Here is a 20,444-nt window from a genome sequence, read left to right on the forward strand (position 1 = left end):
AGGCAAGTCATGAGCTGAAAGGGAGGGATCTGTTTCGCCGAAACTTTTGCCCTCTGCTGAAATGGGGGAGGGGGTCTTGTTTTGGTAACCTTTCAGGGTCTGTCCAACAAGAGGGTGGTGGAGCAGGGCTGGCGGAAATTACAATTAGCAAAGTGGACAGACTGGGGAGAAACATGGATACAGGCTCTTCTCCCCGAGGCAAATGAAAGTAGTCGCTTGCACAAGGCAGGAGAAGGCACTGTGAGGTAGTGAGTTAATCTGTTCGCTATTGTTTGTTTTTCTAGCAATCTGAGCTAGCTTCTTTGCTGTGCAGGGACACACAAAGCTATGTTCATTTCCCTGCTGAGTTTGCTTGCCCTCTTTTTTTTTCTTTTTCTTGCTCACATTAAGGAGACTCAGGGACCAGAATCAATCCACTCCCTCTTTGTTGATTTACTTCTCTGCTTGCATATCGCTCTTATTTAATCTTCGTGCTGAGGCAGCCCAGGGAAGGTGCATGGTTAAGATCAGTGTCCCGATAAACCATGAAACATGCTTTTCCCCATCAAACAAGCACTTTAAGATAATTGAGAAGCCTTGAAGATGGGCTTAGCAGGAACCAGGGGAGAGCCAGTCTTAAGTGCAAGGAGTTCCCAGTGCTTGCAGCATATGAGATAGAGAAGTGTTCTGCTGTTTATCTTTTTAAGTGTTACAAGGCCCAGGTCTTAAGTTGTCTCACTCAGGTGTAAATTAGAAGTCAGTCAATGACAAGACAATCAACCTTTGTGCACTGTGGGACATGATGTTTTCTCAGTTCATGTAATCTATTTATGCATATTTGGTAGACTAGTGAGATAAGAATTTAGCCTGACTTTTCAGGGTGTGTGTGTGTGTAAACCTTTTAGATGAACCAAATCGTGAAAGTTGGGCTCATTGTAATCAGATCCTTTGTCCATCCATCAGTTTTATGTGATGCACTTTTGAGAAGATGGAGAGAGGGGTTTTTTATATTTTCCAACTTTGTACGTATGGCTTCATGCATGTTTGAGCCTTTGTTCGAACTGTGATAAAAGTCATCCAATAGAGCTGGGTGCTGTGGAATAATAGATAACATACAGTGGTACCTCAGTTGTTGAATGTAATCCGTTCCGGAATACCGTTTGACTTCCGAAACATTCGACAACCAAGGCACAAAGGGCAGTCAGCAAAGTCAATGGAGAAAAAAGAAAAAACCACAGTGGAAGCTGTTTGACCTCTGAGGCTCATTCGAAAACAGAAGCAATTACTTCCGGGTTTTCAGTGTTCAGATTCCGAGACATTCGAAAACTGAAGTACCACTGTATTTGCTTCATATTCAGCCCTTGCTTAATCAAACAACGCACATGTCACCACACCAATGGTTGTCCTCTTTCTCTTGTGCTCCACGATAGCCTGTCTTCAATGTAAACACTCAACATACACACAGTCTTTATACAGATGGTTATTTCATTTGGAGCAATGGGAATGCCTTTCTCTATATGACTCCCATGACACTACACTAGACCTGATCCAGCACAGGAACCTTAATAACTTAATCCATTTTCATAAAAAAGCAACTTCCCCTAGTCCTGTACATATCAGTACAGTTGTGAACATGAACAAGACGAGGCCAACTTAGGAGCAGCTTTTAAGCTAGTCAGTTTACTCCTAAGGGAAACTGCTTCCATGCCCCCCCCCAACATTTTAAATTGTGACGTGAATGTGGACAGAAATGTGTACCCATTCTTTCATGCACTATACAGCAGCAGCAATGCAGTGCTCTTTATGGGTACTTAGTATTCACAGCCATCTCATATTGTACACCCATCTACTGCAACAGTCATGCTAGTCATGCTTCTGATTGTTTATTTCTGCTTTTTCAGGGCAGTTATAGAAGAGCTACAAAACTGCAAAATGGATTTGTGCAGAAATCATGCCTTAATAATGAAGATGATGTGTGTGTGAGATAGGCAATGACAGCCCTTCAATTCCACCTCTAAAACTGATAAGAGTTATTGCCTGTACATAGCCACATGCATGCAGTGCTTAAATTTAGCATCAAGTGCATACTTAAAACAAAAAACAAAAAGCACAGCAAAATGCTCGGTTTTTTGCAAGGACTGTTGCTGGAATTTCTGTAAATACACTGTATCATATTATTTGGTTTCATTTCTTCTAGTGAAATAACGGGTATAGTAGCTACCTCAGACATGGCAGCTGATGAGAGCATATGGTTTTCCTTTTAATTTGTGAGGAAATTAATTTTGCTGTGAAAAATCCCAGATTGATAACACAGTTGCCTGAAGTCTGAAAGCACAGTGTTTATCCGTAGAACAGAAGATGAATAGGAAGGAATGGTGCAAGCCTCACACGGTCACACTCCAGGGAGGAGGTTGTTGGTGAAGTTTCTTCTGTTTTCGCACTAATATATTCTTGATCTGTGCAAGCAAAGGTGCCAGCTCACACCACATGCAGTTGGCACCTGCCACTGAGTTCAGGATTGACGGCTATCTTCTACGTAAAGTAGAGGGCTTTTACTGATAATGCAGAGATGAAATGCATAGAATTAAATTACTAAGCCTATAGTTCCAAGCATGTTTACTAGTGATTAAGTCCCATTGGCCATGATGGGACTTTGCAGGATTGGATCTTAAGGCTGTGAGGCAAAGAACTGCCTTCAAAAGGGTGCTATAAGTTTGGGAAGGGATGTGGGTGGCACTGTGGTCTAAACCACTGAGCCTCTTGGGATTGCCGATCGGAAGGTTGACGGTTCGAATCCATGCAATAGGGTGAGCTCCTGTTGCTCTGTCCCAGCTTCTGCCAACCTAACAGTTCAAAAGCATACCAATGTGAGCAGATAAATAGGTACTGCTTTGGTGGGAAGGTAAATGGTGTTTCTATTCACTCTGGCTCTCGTCACGGTGTCCCATTGCACCAGAAGCGGTTTAGTCATGCTGGCCACATGACCCAGAAAGCTATCTGTGGCCAAATGCCAGCTCCCTCAGCCGGAAGCAAGATGAGCACCACACGCCATAGTCTACTTTGGCTGTACTTAACCTTCCACAGGTCCTTCACCTTTACCTTACCTTTGCCTGTTATAACTTGGGACTAAAAATTAATGAATGCCAAGGATGTATCAGCCATGCCATTTTTTCTAAATTCTGTTGCCTCAAGTGTTAAGAAGGCCCCAAGTTTCCCATATTAACCTTCCTTTCTTTTGCTTGCTTCTTGAACTACAGAACAGCACTGATTGTCCACAGATTGTACCTTCCTCTGTTGCACCAGCACCAACAGGGACTTCCCAGGACATTGTCATCACCTTGATGAATACTGCTTTCATAAAGGTAATAAAACAGAGAGGCATTGCAGAAAAGCAGGTAGAGTCTACATTTACACTGCAAGTCCGAAAACTGAGATTACTAATGGGGTAGCAATCTCTTATCATAAATAAAATGAAGTTAATGCATAACTTGCCTTTTCCCATTGCCATAATGGCAGAAATAGGCATCAGAGGAAAGACCTGTAATAGAAAGCAGTCACTTTGGCAAGCGACTGGGTGGGCTTAAAAAGAAAGAAGAAAATGTACTGTGTATGCAGACGTTCTCTTGGGGTCTGTTACATGTAATGCAAGAACCTTCATGGTATTTATACAATAGGTGGATTTATAATATTGTAAAACTTTCACTTGAACAGATTGTTTGGGGGCAAATCAACTTCATAGACTTGAAGATATTTTTTCCATATTTCACTCAGTGTACTTTACAGGTGTGCAACTCTCACAGGGGAATGTACTCCAAGCCGTGCTTGAAAAAGAGAAAAAGCAGCTTGTTAAAAACAAATGGCAAAATCTATGACTGGAAACGAATCAAGACCAGAAACATGGACATAATTCCTCTCTGCTCTGCAAATCACACCCTGAGTTTGGCAATCTGGGGTTTTTTTGCACTTACGGAAATACATGCTCTTTGTACTTTCCTGACACATGAATTGGGTCAGGCAAATAATTTTAGCATTACAGCATTATGTGTTTGAGGTACATTCATAGACTAGTTTCTATAGGAGTCTAGGAATCAATGACACAGAAGAATACTTCATTTGTTTCTTACGCTTTTGTGCATTCCCCCTGAAGTATATGAAAGCTGCTATTATATGAACCCTTAAAAAGAATATGAGAGCTCATGTATTGCATTAGAATATAGTGTTTCGTCCTGCCCAGTATCCTCTTTTTCATTGACCAGGTCTGGGTAATTTAGGCTGCTTATGTACACATGGTATTAATTTAGTCATTCATTCCCACCTTTCCATCTTGATCCCCTAGTAGTTTAATATATTAGGGATAACTAAGCTATAGTGTGGATGTACCAAATATCCTACCTTTCTTCTTCCTCTCGAGTTTTTGGGGTAGATGGAGCACAATGTTTTAGGTGCTTAATCAGCAAATGCCACATGAATGAATGAAGACAAGAAAACTCCCCCCCCCCTAAAAGCTAGCATTGTAGAGCATTTCAGTGTCTCATAGTGGTGCATGATTTTTAAATGATCACATGTGATTACAGGCCTAAATTAAATGTGGGTTTGTGTGAAAAGCACTCCCCCTGCTTATAGCTGTGCATGCATGTAGCCTGTCCTTTTTTGTTCAGAGCAAATAAGTGTTTTAAAAGCTTCTTAAAGGGCCTTTATTGACAGTTTTTGAAGTAGTTGCAGTACCCAACAGAGGAGCTTAACAAGCCCTAGACAAAGGCACAGTTGGCTTGCAACACTAGCAAAGAAAACTCTTTATGTTGTAGCTTTATTACAGTTTCTTCCCTAAGGTCTGGCACTGGTAAATAAGGATATGCCCTTATGTTTACAGCAAAAGAGAAGGTGGGGGGGGGGGGAAGCTGCCTTCCTCTGGGGTGCTGCAAGGTGGCTACAGGGGAGAAATACTGTGTGTAACTTGATAAGAGGTGAAATAAACAGGAAAGGTACTAAAGAAACTCAGCTCCTAGATGGCAAATCCAGACAACTATCTTACAGTCTGGTTTCCTCTCAGCCTGTCTGCAAATACAAGGGAAAGATTAGCAACACTGCATTTCTTTGGAAAATGTATGCTTCATGATTACACTATATATGTACAAACACAAGTAAACACCATTGACTGAAATCACACTTGTATTTTGAGATTTTTAATGATTACTCATGAATTTTCCCACCCTATAGTATTATATAATAATTGCAATACCACCATTCATATGACCACAATACTACAATAACTAGTTGAACCAGTTTAGGCCTCTACTTCCCAAAATCATGCCTCAGATCCAGGGGTTCAAAATCTCCTCTGAAATGAGATTGAACTACAAGCCTATTTCCAAGACAGCCAAAAACAGAATTTGATTCACTGATTTATCAGAGTGTAGGAAAATAGGAGTGATACATATTTGCTTGATTCTGCACAACTGTGGGAAGGAAACTGAAGTCGTGGCTATCTGACTCCATTGAAAGGTGAGCCTTTAGGGGACGTGGGTGGCGCTGTGGTCTAAACCACTTAGCCTCTTGGGCTTGCCGATCAGAAGGTCAGCAGTTTGAATCCCCGCAACGGGGTGAACTCCCATTGCTTGGTCCCAGCTCCTGCCAACCTAGCAGTTTGAAAGCACGCCAAAAAGTGCAAGTAGATAAATAGGTACCGCTCCGGCGGGAAGGTAAACGGCGTTTCCGTGCACTTCTCTGGTTGTGCTAGAAGCGGCTTAGTTATGCTGGCCACATGACCCAGAAAAACTGTGCGGAAGCGGACAAACGCCGGCTCCCTCAGCCTGTAAAGCGAGATGAGCGCCGCAACCCCAGAGTCATCGGTGACTGGACTTAACGGTCAGGGGCCCCTTTACTGTTACCTCTTAGTATTATATTTGGTAGTCTAAGAGCATGCATTATACATCATTCATCTTTTTACAGGAATAAACCTACCAGCTTCATAAGAACCTTTTTTATATATAATAAATATATATATCATTATATATCATCTAGACCAGTATTCTCTACTTTTTCAAGTAAGCATTGTATCTAGAATGCCATCTTATTATGCATTCAAATGATATATCTTTACCAGTGAGTTATGGCTCCTGGTTAGTTCAGGATAAGTACTGTCTCTAAAACAAATGCTCTCATTCAAATTTCTTTCATCAAGCTTATTAGGATTATGAAACTAGTTATTGGTCACAGTTATTATTTCTGAAATTATTATTGGGATAAATGAAATCTTATGTCACAGAGAACTAGGAACTGAAGGAGAGTTTCATTTGGTCCACATTTTTAAATGAATTGACTTGGTTCATCCCCCCTGATTAATACATGGATTGGAATGTCATTACCCTTTGCATTTCACACCTCTGAATTTGCAATATAGTTATTGGCTCAAAAAAAATGACCAAATGCATAAACAATGCATATTTTAGGATAAAATATGTTAAGAGCTACCTAAATTGAGACAAAATGCATATTTTAATATGTGATAAAAAATTTTTTTGCATATGTATTTAAATACAGATTTTCATGCAGGTTTTTTTGTAAAAAAAGGATGAATGCAGAAATGGGATGAAATAGATTTATGAATTGCAATGAACATATGTGAAATTAACCAGAAAATGATCTTCTGAAATTGATCAGACATCCATCACTACTAAGAACAGAATTTGGTTTATTGGGTTTATTGGAGTACAGAAAAATTGGTGTTTTTACTTTAAAGAATTGATATTGCTATGCAAATTCTTCCCTGTCTTCCCAATTGTCTAGGAGATGCCTTTGGAATGTCATTTTCAAACTGACAAGATATTTGAGGCCCAATGGGTGAATGCATCTGCTGTTCAGTGCAGCAACGTACTGGTGAGTTCACAGCTAGTGGGGATGTTTCCTCTGTTCTAGTGACAGAGCCACAAGCCCTGTGTATGCTGTTTTATCAAGTCATATCATCCTATCAAAGTTCATTAAGTTCTGCTTCCATGAACTCTAGCATTTCCATGACGTAAGTTCATTCCAAGTTTTCTTACGCTCTTTTTAGCATGAATATACAGCAGTGATGTGCAACATGTCCAGCGATGAAACTCCAATTGAAAATTGGAGCAAATTGCTCTCTTATCTATAGGCTTTTCTGGCTAATTGTTGAGAGCTAGAAACATTTTTTTTTAAAAAAAGGTTGAGCTTGCTTGCCTGGTTTCCACATGGAAACATAATTTTGCTTTCCCATTGGTTTGTTACTCTGCTACTGAGGTTTAATTAACAAAGACAGAGCAGTACCTCTTTTTCTTTTTTTCTTTTTTTGCCCCAGGCTCCTGATTTCTCCTGCTGAATTTGAATATCATATTCCAAGAAACATCTTGTTGCAATATAGAAATGCCTTGTGTTGACAGCTATAAAGCTAACATGTATTTTGCCACTGGGGTCTGGTATTTCTGTAAATGGGATAACTCTTAACTCACTTTCTTTGTACAGCTTCACACTTCAGACAAAAGGCACCTCTTTCCACTAAACCTTCAGCTGAAGGAAAAACCCGATAGATACATTGATAGTCCAGCGCTGATGACAGGTTTGTTCTAAACACATTTTCCACCTTTTTTTTCGTTTAGAGAGGGTAAAATATCCTTTAGAAAGCTTACAGATTCTTAGCTAGTTGGTGCTTTTGACCTTCTAGAGTCTCTTTACATACCTTAGTAGCAGATGTTTTGAAATCAGGGAAACATACAAAAAATGAGATCTCGGTTTTACGACGTTTATTTATTTGTTATCATATTTCTTGCCCACCCTTCACCATAAGCTGCAGATTACAACATACCCAGAACTCACCATGAACACCTCCCTTGTTCTCTTATAATGGCAATGATGCCCACCCGAGAGGTGCCAGAACTGAGTTCTGGTGAGTTCCGGCTAAATACTCATGTGTGAGTATACAGTATACTCACACATGTTATGCTATGTGCACCCATCCAATTACTAAATACACAATATTTTGGGCTGCAGTTTTATACGTACATACTTTGGTGTAAGTGCCATTGATTTCAGTAGGACTTTCTCCTATGCAAACATGTATAGAATTGAGCTGTTAAAGCTGTAATGCTATACATACCTGGGAACAAGCCCTGCTGAACTCAGTGGGGCTTGGCTTCAAATAGGCATGTGTAGGGTTGTACTGTAAATATACTGGATTGATATTGAAACAAAGATGTGTGGACTGTTTAGGGTCAGGGATGGAATTTAGCTCAAAGGAGATAAATCTCCAGATAAACCAGCAGCAGTTTTTATGGGAACATAGTGTCACTGTGGGATACATTTGAAATATGTGTATTTTCAATGCTGGGAAGAAACAAAATATGTAAACACATTTCTGCTAATTCTGTCATCCCTGCCTATATATTTGTAATCAAAGCAAACACTCTTGAGCAACCACTTAAGTTTTTAATTTATTTCCAACCAGGGAGGGAGGAGAATGTTGTTTGGTCTGCATTTTTAGCAAACTGACCTCATTCACACCCCTGAGGCTAATATAGGGATTGGGGCATTTTTAGCCTTTGGGTTTTGTGCTTCTCTGAATTTTCCAATAAAGTTTTCAGCTCCAGAAACATACCAAAATATGTGAAAAGTATGCATTTTCAAGTGAAATATATTAAGAAATGTGTCCATTTGTATGAAACACATATTTAAATGTTTTCTCACAGAATATGTAGTTATGTAGTATGTAATTCAATAATTTATAATCAAAAACAGTTTGGGTTAACTGAGATTTCCCTAGAATGTGACCAGCTTTGCATTACTTGTTTAGTTGATAGCTGAATTCAAGTGTTCTGAATATTTATATCGACTTACCTGATTTTATTGTTGACTTCTCAGAAGAAATTATTTTCAAATGAGGGGTGAACAAGCAATAAAAAATATTTTGTCTCCAGATAATATTTACACATTTAGGCATGAATTTAAATACAGCTGTTCATACAGATTTTTTAAATGGTGATTATTTTTGCATTATTTATATATAAAAATGTGTAATGCTCTTTGTAAAAATACTAAAGCAGCTAAAGCAGCAGAGAATATAAAATCATTAAATGCCATAATACAGCCAAATAATAAGTTCAATATCAGTGGTACATGGCTGGGTCAGGACTAGTCTGTCTAAACAAAAATGTGTTATGAAAATGGTTGAAAATTTTGCACGGTTGATGCCTGCCTAATATTAGTAGGGAGGAAATTCCAGAGAAAGAGACACTGCAACCCTAAAAGCCTTGCTCCCGATAGTTAGACATTGCTCAGGAGCGTATAGAGCCACTAAAAGTGCCTTTGCTGAAGATTGCATTGACCAAGAAGGAACATAAGTAGTCCTTGAGATACCCTGCTCCCAAGTTGTTTGATTACTTAAAACAATTACTTAAACTTGACCCAGTAGCATACTGGCAGCCACTGCAGTTGCTTCAGCAAAGGTTGAATTTACCAATGCTTGAATGACTGTGGTCAAGCTATGAGTCATCCAAGAACGACTAGAGATGTTCTATCAGCCAAACCGGTGAAAAACGCTCTTAGCCACTGAGGTGACCTGGGCTTCAAGTGACAATGATGGAACGAGTAGTATCTCCAGACTACAGATCCACTCCTCCAAATGGAGTGTAGCCCAATCCAGAACAAGCAACTGATATATCAGTTCGCCCACAGAGCCTCCATCTTGCCATGATTCAGATGCAGTTTATTGGCTCTCATCCAGCACATCACTGCATTCAGGCAGCAGTCCAGGACTGCATAGCCACACTTGATTAAGTTGTTATCAAGAAATAGAACTTGGTGTCATCAGCATGCTGATGGCATGTGGCACCAAAACTCTGAATGACTGCTGCCAGTGGCTTCATATGGATGCTAAACAGCACCAGGAAAAGATTAGTTGCCTGCAATATCCTATAGTGCAAGTGTCTATGGAAGTTAGATCTATAAATGGCTGTTAGCTGTAATACACGTATGTAATATCAATGTTCATAGGTAATACATCTTTGATCAAAAGGTGCTGAAGGCAATTATTCAGATAGCTGTCTGAAAAATACCACTGTTTGGTTGAGAATATTGGGCAAAATCAAGCTTTGGTTCAGAATTATACTGTAGTGTTTTTGTTGTAAAAGTCAGTTGGTTCGTTTTCATTGCAACAGGGCTCCAGCTTGCCTGAAACACTAGTCTGTATGATTCCCCACCCACAGTTATTAATCCATATCTTTCCTTCCCTTCTCCCATTTGGTTTTTGCTTTCTATGTGATTTAGTTTTGTTCTATAGCATGTGGTGAAAATGTTTCTCGACACCACATTCTGTTGATTAATAAATAGGATTTCCTATTTATTCAGGGACAAAAGGCCTAAACCTTAGGAGAGCAGGTAATCCCTTTGTTCTCTGACACAGGGATGAAGAACCTGTGGTCCTCCAGATGCTGTTGGACTACAACTCCCATCATCCTGTTTGCTACATTAGCTGGGGCTGATGAGAGATGGGGCTCAACAACATCTGGAGGCCAACATATTTTCCATACCTGGCCTAATAAAAATGTAACAAGCCACTGAAACAAGGACAGGCAGAAATAAGAGAAGTAAAAAGATTCCCATTTGGGGGAAGTTGGTGAAATGCACGTATCATGCTGAGCATTGTAAGGATAATTGTTTGCCATTGTAAACTAAAGTTTTTGCTAACTAGATGTATTGAGCTGTGCAAAGCTGCCTCTCATGTGGATATCTAGAATTAGAAAAATGTAGCACAAATTGACAAAGGGATTTTCAAGTACTAAATTATGTTGCAGTGGGAACAAGTGCCCAGAACTTCTGGGAAATCTTTAGGACTATGGCCAAAACTTCTTAAATTGTTGTATGTCCAGACTCTGCTGTTGGAAATGTTGCATTACTCTGGCAGGGGGGCAGTTGCACACACAAAGCTAAGCAAAGTAATAATATGCTTCCAGCTTAGGATATTTATCTCTTTTTTCTAGTGGAGATTTATAATTGTGCAATTGGAAGTGCTGACTGTTCTCAGTGTCTTGGGAGAGAAGATCTGGGTCATCAGTGCATTTGGAGCGAGAGCAGTTCTAATTGTAGACTAAACACTGAGTCCCTCCAGATTCCAGGCATGTGTCCTCCTCCTGAGATTAAGAAGGTAAGTCTTGGGCACAGTACAGAAAGAGGCATTCTGCTCAGTGTCATTTTGCCGCAGTAAACAGGAATTGGTTGTTGTTAATGGATGGTGGAACAGGGACCAGTATTCTGGACTTGACGGTGGGTACATTAGGCTAGCTTGGTATTTAGAATTGGAGCCAACTTTAAAGACTGTCTAGTGCGACCCCAGGGACGCGGGTGGCGCTGTGGGTTAAACCACAGAGCCTAGGACTTGCCAATCAGAAGGTCAGTGGTTCAAATCCCTGCGACGGGGTGAACTGCCGTTGCTCGGTCTCTGCTCCTGCCAGCCTAGCAGTTCGAAAGCATGTCGAAGTGCAAGTAGATAAATAGGTACCACTCTGGTGGGAAGGTAAACAGCGTTTCCATGCGCTGCTCTGGTTCGCCAGAGGCGGCTTAGTCATGCTGGCCACATGACCCGGAAGCTGTACACCGGCTCCCTCAGCAAATAAAGCGAGATGAGTGCCATAACCCCAGAGTCGGTCATGACTGGACCTAATGGTCAGGGGTCCCTTTACCTTTACTAGTGCGACCCCACCAATGCAGAGATTTTAAGATACAGACTCTAACCTTTAACTATGTATTTAATCAGTGCACCAAAGCAGTTTAAAAGTATTTAAATGTATTTTAAAAATACAATATTGAAACATTAGAAATACCCACTTTAAAGCAATACCAGTACCTAAAACCAACACAAAAGTAGGAATAAATTCACCAGTCTCAGTTTTAAAATGCTAACACAGATGATGCAGGGACAAACAGAAATCTCTTGATGCCACAAAGCCATTCCAGGAGGATTCTATGGTCAGTGGTATTAAAAGCTGCCAAGAGGTCAGGGAAAATCAAAATCATGCTTGTCATCAACCAGAGTGATCAGTGCTGCTTCAGTGCTAAAACTGGACCTGACACCAGTTTGAAATGGGTCTAGAAATCTGCTTCCTCTAAGCACATATGAAGTTGCTTGGACACCGTCCTTTTTTACTCTTTGCTCATGAAGGGCTATTTGTGATTGGACAGTAGTAGTAATAAAAATATTTTTTATATATATATATATATATATATATATATATATATATATGCAGGTTTTGGTGTCCTCGGGTGTCTTCCCGTGTAAAAGACACCCGAGGACACCAAAACCTGCATTCCTGTACCCGTGAAAATCTACGAAAGCATATATATATATATATATATATATATATATATATATATATATCACAATCCAGAGAAATGCTCTTAAAACTGTGTTGGTGAGGATGAGTAGGTCCCTACTGCATTCATAATCCAATAGCCACTTTATTGTTAACATCTACCGTTCCCGTTTCTCAGTCCTGGCTGTATAGAGGAAATGCTAGGGAGCCTGCCTCGCTCCACTGTATAGGAAACTTAGCCTCCTGCCTCTCTGCCAAAATCAAGAATTGAAAGCAAACCACAAGAATTAAGGTTACGGCATGTCACGGGGTTGGGATGCTATTTCTTAGCAGATACTGTACATTCAATCCAAATCCCTCCATTTGCAAAAACAAACAAGCTTTTCTTTAGTGTCTACAGAGTTGTCTTGTGGGGGAGGAGGACAACCACAAGTCTATTGGAAAGGGACGCTGAGCTTAGTAAGGGAACATTATCAGCCCTAAGCAGCTTGGCGGAAGAAGGAGCTTCCACTCTTGACCTCCTGCCCCTTGGCTTACGTCATGTTATGCTGGCAGCAGCTACAGTGAATGGCAAGCTGCAGCCTCTCTAACTGTACTTTGAGGAAGGAAGGCTGCTGTTCCTGTGCAGCTTTCGGCGGCTTTATTTTTTTTTCCAATAGGTTTGTTGCAATTTAAAAGGCCCTTTCTAAATGTAGGGCATTAAGCTAGGCCAGATGTCCAGCGAAATCAAAGTGGCTTTGTGGCTGACTGCAGAACAAAGGGTAACAAATAAAAATCTCTCCTGAATGTGCAACAAAATGTTGTTGTGTAGACGCTAACCACAACCTCCCAGAGGACATTGTTGATCGGGGCAGTATATAAAAGCCATAGGTAGGTAGACAGGTAGATAAACACTTTTTTTGAAACAAACTATAGTCTTTTTTGCAGCAAGACTTGGATATTGTTGTTTAAATGAAAAACCCCAGGGTGATAATTAGGTAGTCTTCTCTCTGAATCAGTGCTGGGTGGGTCAGTATATAAAAAGGCAGGGAACAAATAGCCCACTTATAGCTGTTATCATTCATAACATGCATGGTGGTGTTTAGAGAGACCAACCCTTTTGTTAAGGATTATACAAAAGATTGTGCTGACTGTTCCCAGCGCAAAGAGTTGGTATCATTATTATGTTTTCTCCACTTGTCAGTTCTTACTACTTTCCCCCTTCCCTTAACTGTTATTCAAAACTTTTAAGAATACTGATAGTTGTATTTTCAGTGGTGTATGAAATTATTTCTGTATGAGGTAAAAGGCACTGTAAAAACTGTATTAGTCACAAAGCCGAAGTAGGACATGAATCTTAAGCATATGGCTCATTTATTGGACCCACAGCCTTTTTCCCCCCTGTAGAAGAATAGGGAGCATAAAATTGATGTTTGTACCCCGACGGGAATAAAAATGAATGCTCCCCACCTTGCTGCCTTCCATGCCTTTGCTTTTAACCTACTCTCATCAGGTTCCCTTTGAACTTGCAGATCGAGCCCCTGAATGGACCCCTGGAAGGAGGAACTCTAGTCACAATACGAGGAAGAAATCTGGGCCGTAGGTTCAGTGATGTCATTAACGCTGTCAAAATAGGGAATGTGAAGTGTTCGCCGCTCCCGGACAGATATATCGTCTCTGAGGAGTGAGTAACTCATGCTGAATGATTTAAAAGCGAGTGAAAGGAAAGGGATTGCTGTCATTTATTTCCTCCTCTTCAGCTGATTGATCTCTTCCAGCGATCTTTCTTCAGAGATCAGGAATGTGAGGGCTTGGTATGAGCGTGCAAATGTTTGCAGGGATTCACATGCATGCGTAAATGGAGAGTAAGGCATCCAATTATCCACTGGCCGCCTAGTTGTTAATAGTAGCTGCTACTGTTTGCTTTGTGACCCAGTGAACCAAGCTGACTCTGAATCAGCTCATTTATGAAAAGGGCAGATTTCTGTATGATACATATTGAAACTGATTAATGATTTTTATCCCCACAAGGAATTTATTCCACAGTAATAACTTCAGCTGAGAGAAGTCACATTCTAGAATTCTCAGGTCGTTCCTGTGAATTGTATTCTCTGCTGAGGACTTCCATCTGGAAGATTACCGTAGGTCCTGTTTTGTTTTGAGTGATGCACATGCATCCTCAGAGGGGAAGTTACCATGAGACAAACGCTTTCTGTGAAGAAGTGCGGAAAAGACAGGTACTAACTAGCCTTCTAGTTAGCTGGCTGTGCCAGGGAATTGATCTCCACAATATTCTAAGCTCCTGCCTGTCTCCTGCCTGTGCCCTCAGCAGGTCAGGAGGACAAATGTAATCAAAACTCGCACAGCTGCTACCCATTCTGCAGCTCCATCTAAAACAACTGGGAAACTTCTTCTGTGCTGTCAGACCTTTCACTAGCTTCACGTTCACATACATTTTTGCAAAGTTGTCTTCGTTATCTCTGCTAGACAGGCTTCAGAGACCAGCTGAGGTGATTGTGTGCAGTTATTTTGGAATGAAACCATCCACAAAAACCTGGGAGAAATTCTCGTGATAATTTCTTATGGAAAACGGGTTGTAGGAGGCCAATGAGCTGAGGCCACCAAAGATCAGCAGATCAAGCAATCTATAAGGGCTGTGCTTGAAGGCATGCTGTTGATAACAAGCAACATAGCAAGATCTAATTTTGGAAGAAATTGAAATTACCCATTAGGAACAGTTGAGGGAAATAGCTGGGTATAGCAATTATGAAGTTACCATTTCCATCTGAGGAGGAGGAGAAATACGCAAACAAGGCATTGGTGTTCCTGCACCAATTGTTTTTTGTGTGGGAATAGTGGATATAATGAACACTTTATCCCAAGTCCTGACCCCGATTAACTTCCCAATCCTGGGTTTCTTTGAATTAAAGGTAGTGCCAGAAGTGACTCACCAAGTGGAGCAGGGCCATTACACTAGCTTCCTGGCATGTGGGTTGCTTACCACAAGGAGAGGGGCAGGTCAGCGGAGAAGCTGGCATAGTGCAAATGCACCAGCAGGCGTAACGGAGTGGCTCTGCTGTTCCGTTTACACTGTGGTGACCTCCCTGCTGCCTCCCCTTCTCCCTCCCAGGAAGCAACAATAATCCACTGGGAAGCTAGAGTAATGGCTCCACCCCACCCAGTGCGCTACATCTGAGTAGTGCCTCATTTATTAACCTTCTCATAGTGTCCTTTGCACCATCTTGAATAAGCATTCCAAAGTTTTTAAAGTAATAGTAATCCCCACAAAAAGAGATGCTGTTCCTTTGTTGGGTGGTGCTGGAGGGGGTATTTCCAGTGTTTAATGATGATGGTTGTTGTATTACCCTATGGAAATGACCTCTTGCTTCCTCCTCCCCCGCCACTCCCCCCCCCCTCTTTCTTGCACCCTATAGTATGATATGCCATAGCTTTTGCAGTGGACATATTCAGCTCTTAGTTGTTGTTGTTGTTGTTGTTTATGAATGCAATTATCTGAAGAGCAGTCTGTTGACCCAATGGGAACATGCATGCCTGGACAGGAAATGCATAAACAGCAGCACTGGGACAACAAGGAGAAAATTAAAACACCAAAGATTAATTAATTAAAGCCCAAAGGTTGCTGGTACAGACATACTTTGAAGTAAAGGGTGCTACCAAATCTAAATCCCAGGATTATTTACTACTAATATAAACACCTAGTTATTTCCTGTTGGGTCATGAATAAACTTCATATTTCTCTATAACGAAAATACCTTTTATTTTATTTTTAGTGACTCTTCATAAGAAATAAAGCATAATTGGAGTTTCATGAGCTTCACATTTTCAAGTAATGTGAAATACGTAGTTGCTCGATCAGGAAAAAAATGGCAACAAAATTTCAAAAGTCAAGTCACTTTAAATAAGAATAAGCTTAATTCTTCATTCTGATAAGGGCACTCCAACATTCTGAACTGACTCTTGCCTCAATAGGAATGGTGTTACTTCTTTCAGGCTCAGTCCATCATGAACAGTTAGTGAAATAATTTGTACCAGGATAGTTTACACTTGGTTATATATGCCTCCTTCTGGAGCTTTACCTATTACCATGCATATGCCATCATGAATTCACCAACTTGTGACTATTTGGACGTTGAAATGGCTTCTGTGTGAGGAAAGTATGACAAGGCACCTTGCCATAGAAGAGAGCATGCTGTTTCTGCTTGATCATGGTAAGCCATGATGTGCAAGCTGGGCATTTGGATTCCATTTTGGGGGGGCATCCCAGTTTCATCAAGAGAAAAGTGAGCATTTCCTACCAAAACATCCAAAGTGCTCTGAATTCTTAATGCAAACTGGTGGGGAGACCAACAAACACTCCCCCCCCTTTCATGCAGAATGGAGTATCTCTTAGCATGTGACCACACAAGCAAAATGCAGTGGTACCTCCAGTTACGAATGGGATCCATTCTGGAGGCCCAGCCATATCCCAAAATCTCTGTAACTGGAGGCGGCTGTTCTGCGCATGTGCACGGTACCATAGAGCGCTTATGCGTATGCGCGAGCTGCAAACCCACTTCCAGGTTTGCCATGTTCGCAACCCGAAAGTTACGTTACCCAGAGGTAACATAACCCGAGAGTCCACTGTAATCTGATTCCAGTGCTTTTGACCTGGAGCACCCTTTTGTCAGACTTTCTGTATGGGAATATCATCTGCACTGGAAATGGTAGCCCAACTCCATTTGAGGCATTAAGTTTGAAGCTACTCTGTCTCCTGTATAAATTATCTTAGTTGGAATCCAAAATAATGCTTTTAATATAAAAATAAAGAATTTTAAAGAGCAGGGAATAGAGTTCAACCCAGCCCACCTTTTATTTTATGAGGTACTATTTCAAGTTCATCCATATTTTTCCTCTCAGTCACAATTGCTTATTTATTTATTTTTTTACACAGAATTGTGTGCTGGACTGGAGAAGCTCCAGATGAATTTTCTGATGTGGTGACAGTTAATTTGAGCAGAGAAGGAAAATCCAGGGACCGATACTCTTATGTGGTAAGTTGTTTCTTGTTCTTACTGGGGGTTTTAACTTTGAATTTGTCACTGGGAAAATACCCATGTCTCAAACTCTGAAGAGCCCTTTCCAGTCAGTGTAGACAATACTGAACTAGGACCAATGGCATGAGGCAGCTTCCTTTGTTCTCTTCCTCTCAAGTCTCCTTTTTAAAAAATAGCAATAATAAGTCATATTATATGATGCAATGTAGCAAATTAGAGCTCACAAAAAAACTGTATCTGGTGTTAGAACTATTATAGCGGTGATGGAGAAGTTAAAAAGGATGAGGATGTTTTAAAGCTATTGATGGTGCCGGAGGAAATTGCATCTTCAGGAAACACCTGCACAGAAGCAAAAATAGGAGCCAGTGGCTTTGGTTGGAAGTCTTCCTTTAATGATGGATTTAACATTCCCAGGCCTTTGTTCAGGCAACATTCCTACAGGAGAAAGCAATTGAAGGTACATCCATTAACTGCACAAGGAAAAACACACCAAAATTTGCCCGGCAACAATAGAAGTCTGAACAGTTTTTTTAAAAAAATGTTTTATTAATTAATTCAAAAGATTAAGAAAACAAACAACAAAAACATGCCATCACTGATGGAAACTCTCAGGTAGAGCGATCTTATCAACACTTCCAGCTTGGACACAAACGGAAATTTACAGAGTATACAATTCTCACGTCAATACTATAATTATCTTGCCAAGAGATATCTGCTCCATAGCTTGGTGTGTGTCATTGGGGACTGCTAGGAGGTATTACTGTTAATAAAGCCGACAAACAGCAACTATACAGTGTCAAACTTGCCATGTTTAGCTACACCTCTTGTTACTCTTCTTTGATTAGGTGTTCTGATACTTTGGCCCAGCACCCTTTCATTGTGTGCCCTTCTGCTGCCTCCTATCATCTGTCCACCTCCATCCAAATAGCTGGCAACATTAGTGATGCTAATTCACTATAGAACACCAAGGGGGTTCTATTCGCTTTCATCTAAGAGCAACGTCAACACAACGTCGAGGACTAAAATCTTGCCAGTTATAATGGAGGCTAATTCAAACACCCAAACCTAGAATTTGGTTACTTTGGCACATCTGCATCCCATGTGAATAGGGATTCTCCTTTCCTCACATCTGCACCAGCAGAGTGGGGACAAGGTCCTTCTCCTGTGGGAGAGTCTCACCGGGGTCCAGTGCTACCAGAGAAGCAATTTGTGGGTCATCTCTTGAATTCTGGTGGAGGGTGCTTCACCCAGATTATCTTCCATCTTAACTTGTCCCGTTGGACCTCAAAGTGCCTCTCTCAAGCAAGGTTCAAGCCTTTCAGTACCACTCATAACTTGACCACTTGGCAGTTTATATATTGGAGGTCTCTGCTTGTCATGGTCTGGCTCAATGCAGAGAAGGGGGGGGGTACCAGTTTGGGAACTCCCAAGAGAAGAAGGCTCAGATAACTTTCTGAAGAGATAGACATTAACAAATTGGCATTAACAAAAATAACAATTAATAACCCAAATAAAGGGCAATCCAATCTATTACATTAATATGTTTTGGCTCTTAGGTAAATAGTAGCTTTGGAAAGGCAATTTTAAACAGAGAGAGAGTTTAACTCCTTCCCTTGCATCGAAATCTTTATCCAAATCTTCAGCTTTCCACCAGTAACTGGTTTTCAGTGTTAAAAATGAGGCCTAGGGAGGAGATCCTGTTCACCATGGTTTGGCTCTTAAATCTCATACAAAGTATTTTTTACAAAAATGTAAAACTTTTTCACAGGATTATAGGGTTTTTTAAAGTCAAAGTGCTTTTTAAAAGTATCTAAAAACATTCTGCTTATCCCAGTATTTTTCGGTAAAAAGGCCCCTTCAAAGTTGCAATGTTACTGTATAGTATACACTTCGGTATTAAATTTTGCTGTGCAAGATTAAACTCAACTAAAAGGCATTTGAATATATTTCAGAAGGCCAGAAAAAGAACACCTATGGCATTTCTTTAAAAATGCTCCTTCAAAGGTACAATAAATTTCATCTCCGTTTTACTGTCACAGATATTATTATCCTTACTTACAAATCAAGGCAGTCAGAGCCTGCCAGTCTGATACAAATATGACTGAAAATGTAAATGTATTACTGCATCAGAAACTCGAGAGGACTTTAAAATTCGAGCACGGTTTTAGGCCGGGTTCAGAGTTCAAGGGACACTGTTTGAAAACCAGTCACTGGTGGGAAGTGAGAAATGATTGTTGTTTGTTTTCTGTGTTGCTCTTCAGCTTCTGAATTCAAAGTTTAAAAACAATTTCAAAGAATCAAATATGGAATATTACCAAACAATGAAAGCAGCAGAATAGATAAAACAAGGAAGATAAGGCAGCAGTGGCTTCGATTTATTTATTTTTACAGTCAGGAAAAGAATTAGAAATTTGTATGTGGTATCAAAATGACATCAAAATAGATACCAGTTAAAAGTTCAAGTCGGGGATTCCTCAAGTGGGATGCCACCTTAATCTGGCCAACAGCAGCTCTACCTTTTCATTTCTGAGTTTGAATTTTGGGGCACTAATCTAGTTAATTACTGCCTCCAGATAGCAGTTTAACACCTTCTCAGCTTCACCAGTTTCAGATGTAAAAGAGAAATAGAGTTGATTGTCAGCAGCATACTGAGGACAACCTACTCCAGATCCTTTTACATATCTTCATCTTGTGAGATTAATTTTACAGGTTGTCCCATTGGAAGCTTGGAAGCCCTACAAAGTCTGTGGAGCCCACTTCCAAACAAATGTGGTTAGAATTTCTTTCTTTGTTCGCAAAACCAACCCCCCCCCCCCTTGGTTTCTTCCTGGAGAATTGTTGCAGAACCTTTGACATGCAGAATCTTTCCTGCCTGCGGTATGTCTGTATCATTAGCATTAATTACAGACTAAGAAACTAATGAATACCTCACCTTGACATTCCTCTCTTACTTAGCTTCCAGTAGTGAAGTTTATGTCTCCATCTACTGGCCCTAAAGCAGGAGGAACCAGAGTAACCATCACAGGGAATAACCTGAGTGTGGGATCTGAGCTCCGAGTTTTGGTTAATAACACAAAAGAATGTGAAGACCTCAGGTAAGTGCTGCCTCAGA

General features: G+C 40.5%; 1 protein-coding gene across 1 annotated transcript in view; it reads left to right on the forward strand.

Moving 5' to 3' along the window:
• PLXND1 (plexin D1) overlaps window positions 1–20,444 on the forward strand; it is a 170,947-nt gene that overhangs the window by 81,696 nt on the left and 68,807 nt on the right. The window contains exons 9-15 of the mRNA XM_081852248.1: window positions 3,237–3,341; window positions 6,766–6,855; window positions 7,462–7,555; window positions 10,971–11,134; window positions 13,811–13,962; window positions 17,230–17,329; window positions 20,288–20,427. Of these exons, the coding sequence (XP_081708374.1) occupies window positions 3,237–3,341; window positions 6,766–6,855; window positions 7,462–7,555; window positions 10,971–11,134; window positions 13,811–13,962; window positions 17,230–17,329; window positions 20,288–20,427 (845 nt within the window). The remainder of the gene's footprint in view (window positions 1–3,236; window positions 3,342–6,765; window positions 6,856–7,461; window positions 7,556–10,970; window positions 11,135–13,810; window positions 13,963–17,229; window positions 17,330–20,287; window positions 20,428–20,444) is intronic.

The sequence above is a fragment of the Podarcis erhardii genome, assembly GCF_964252035.2.
Source record: "Podarcis erhardii genome assembly, chromosome: 2".
NCBI classification, from domain to species: Eukaryota; Metazoa; Chordata; class Lepidosauria; order Squamata; family Lacertidae; genus Podarcis; species Podarcis erhardii.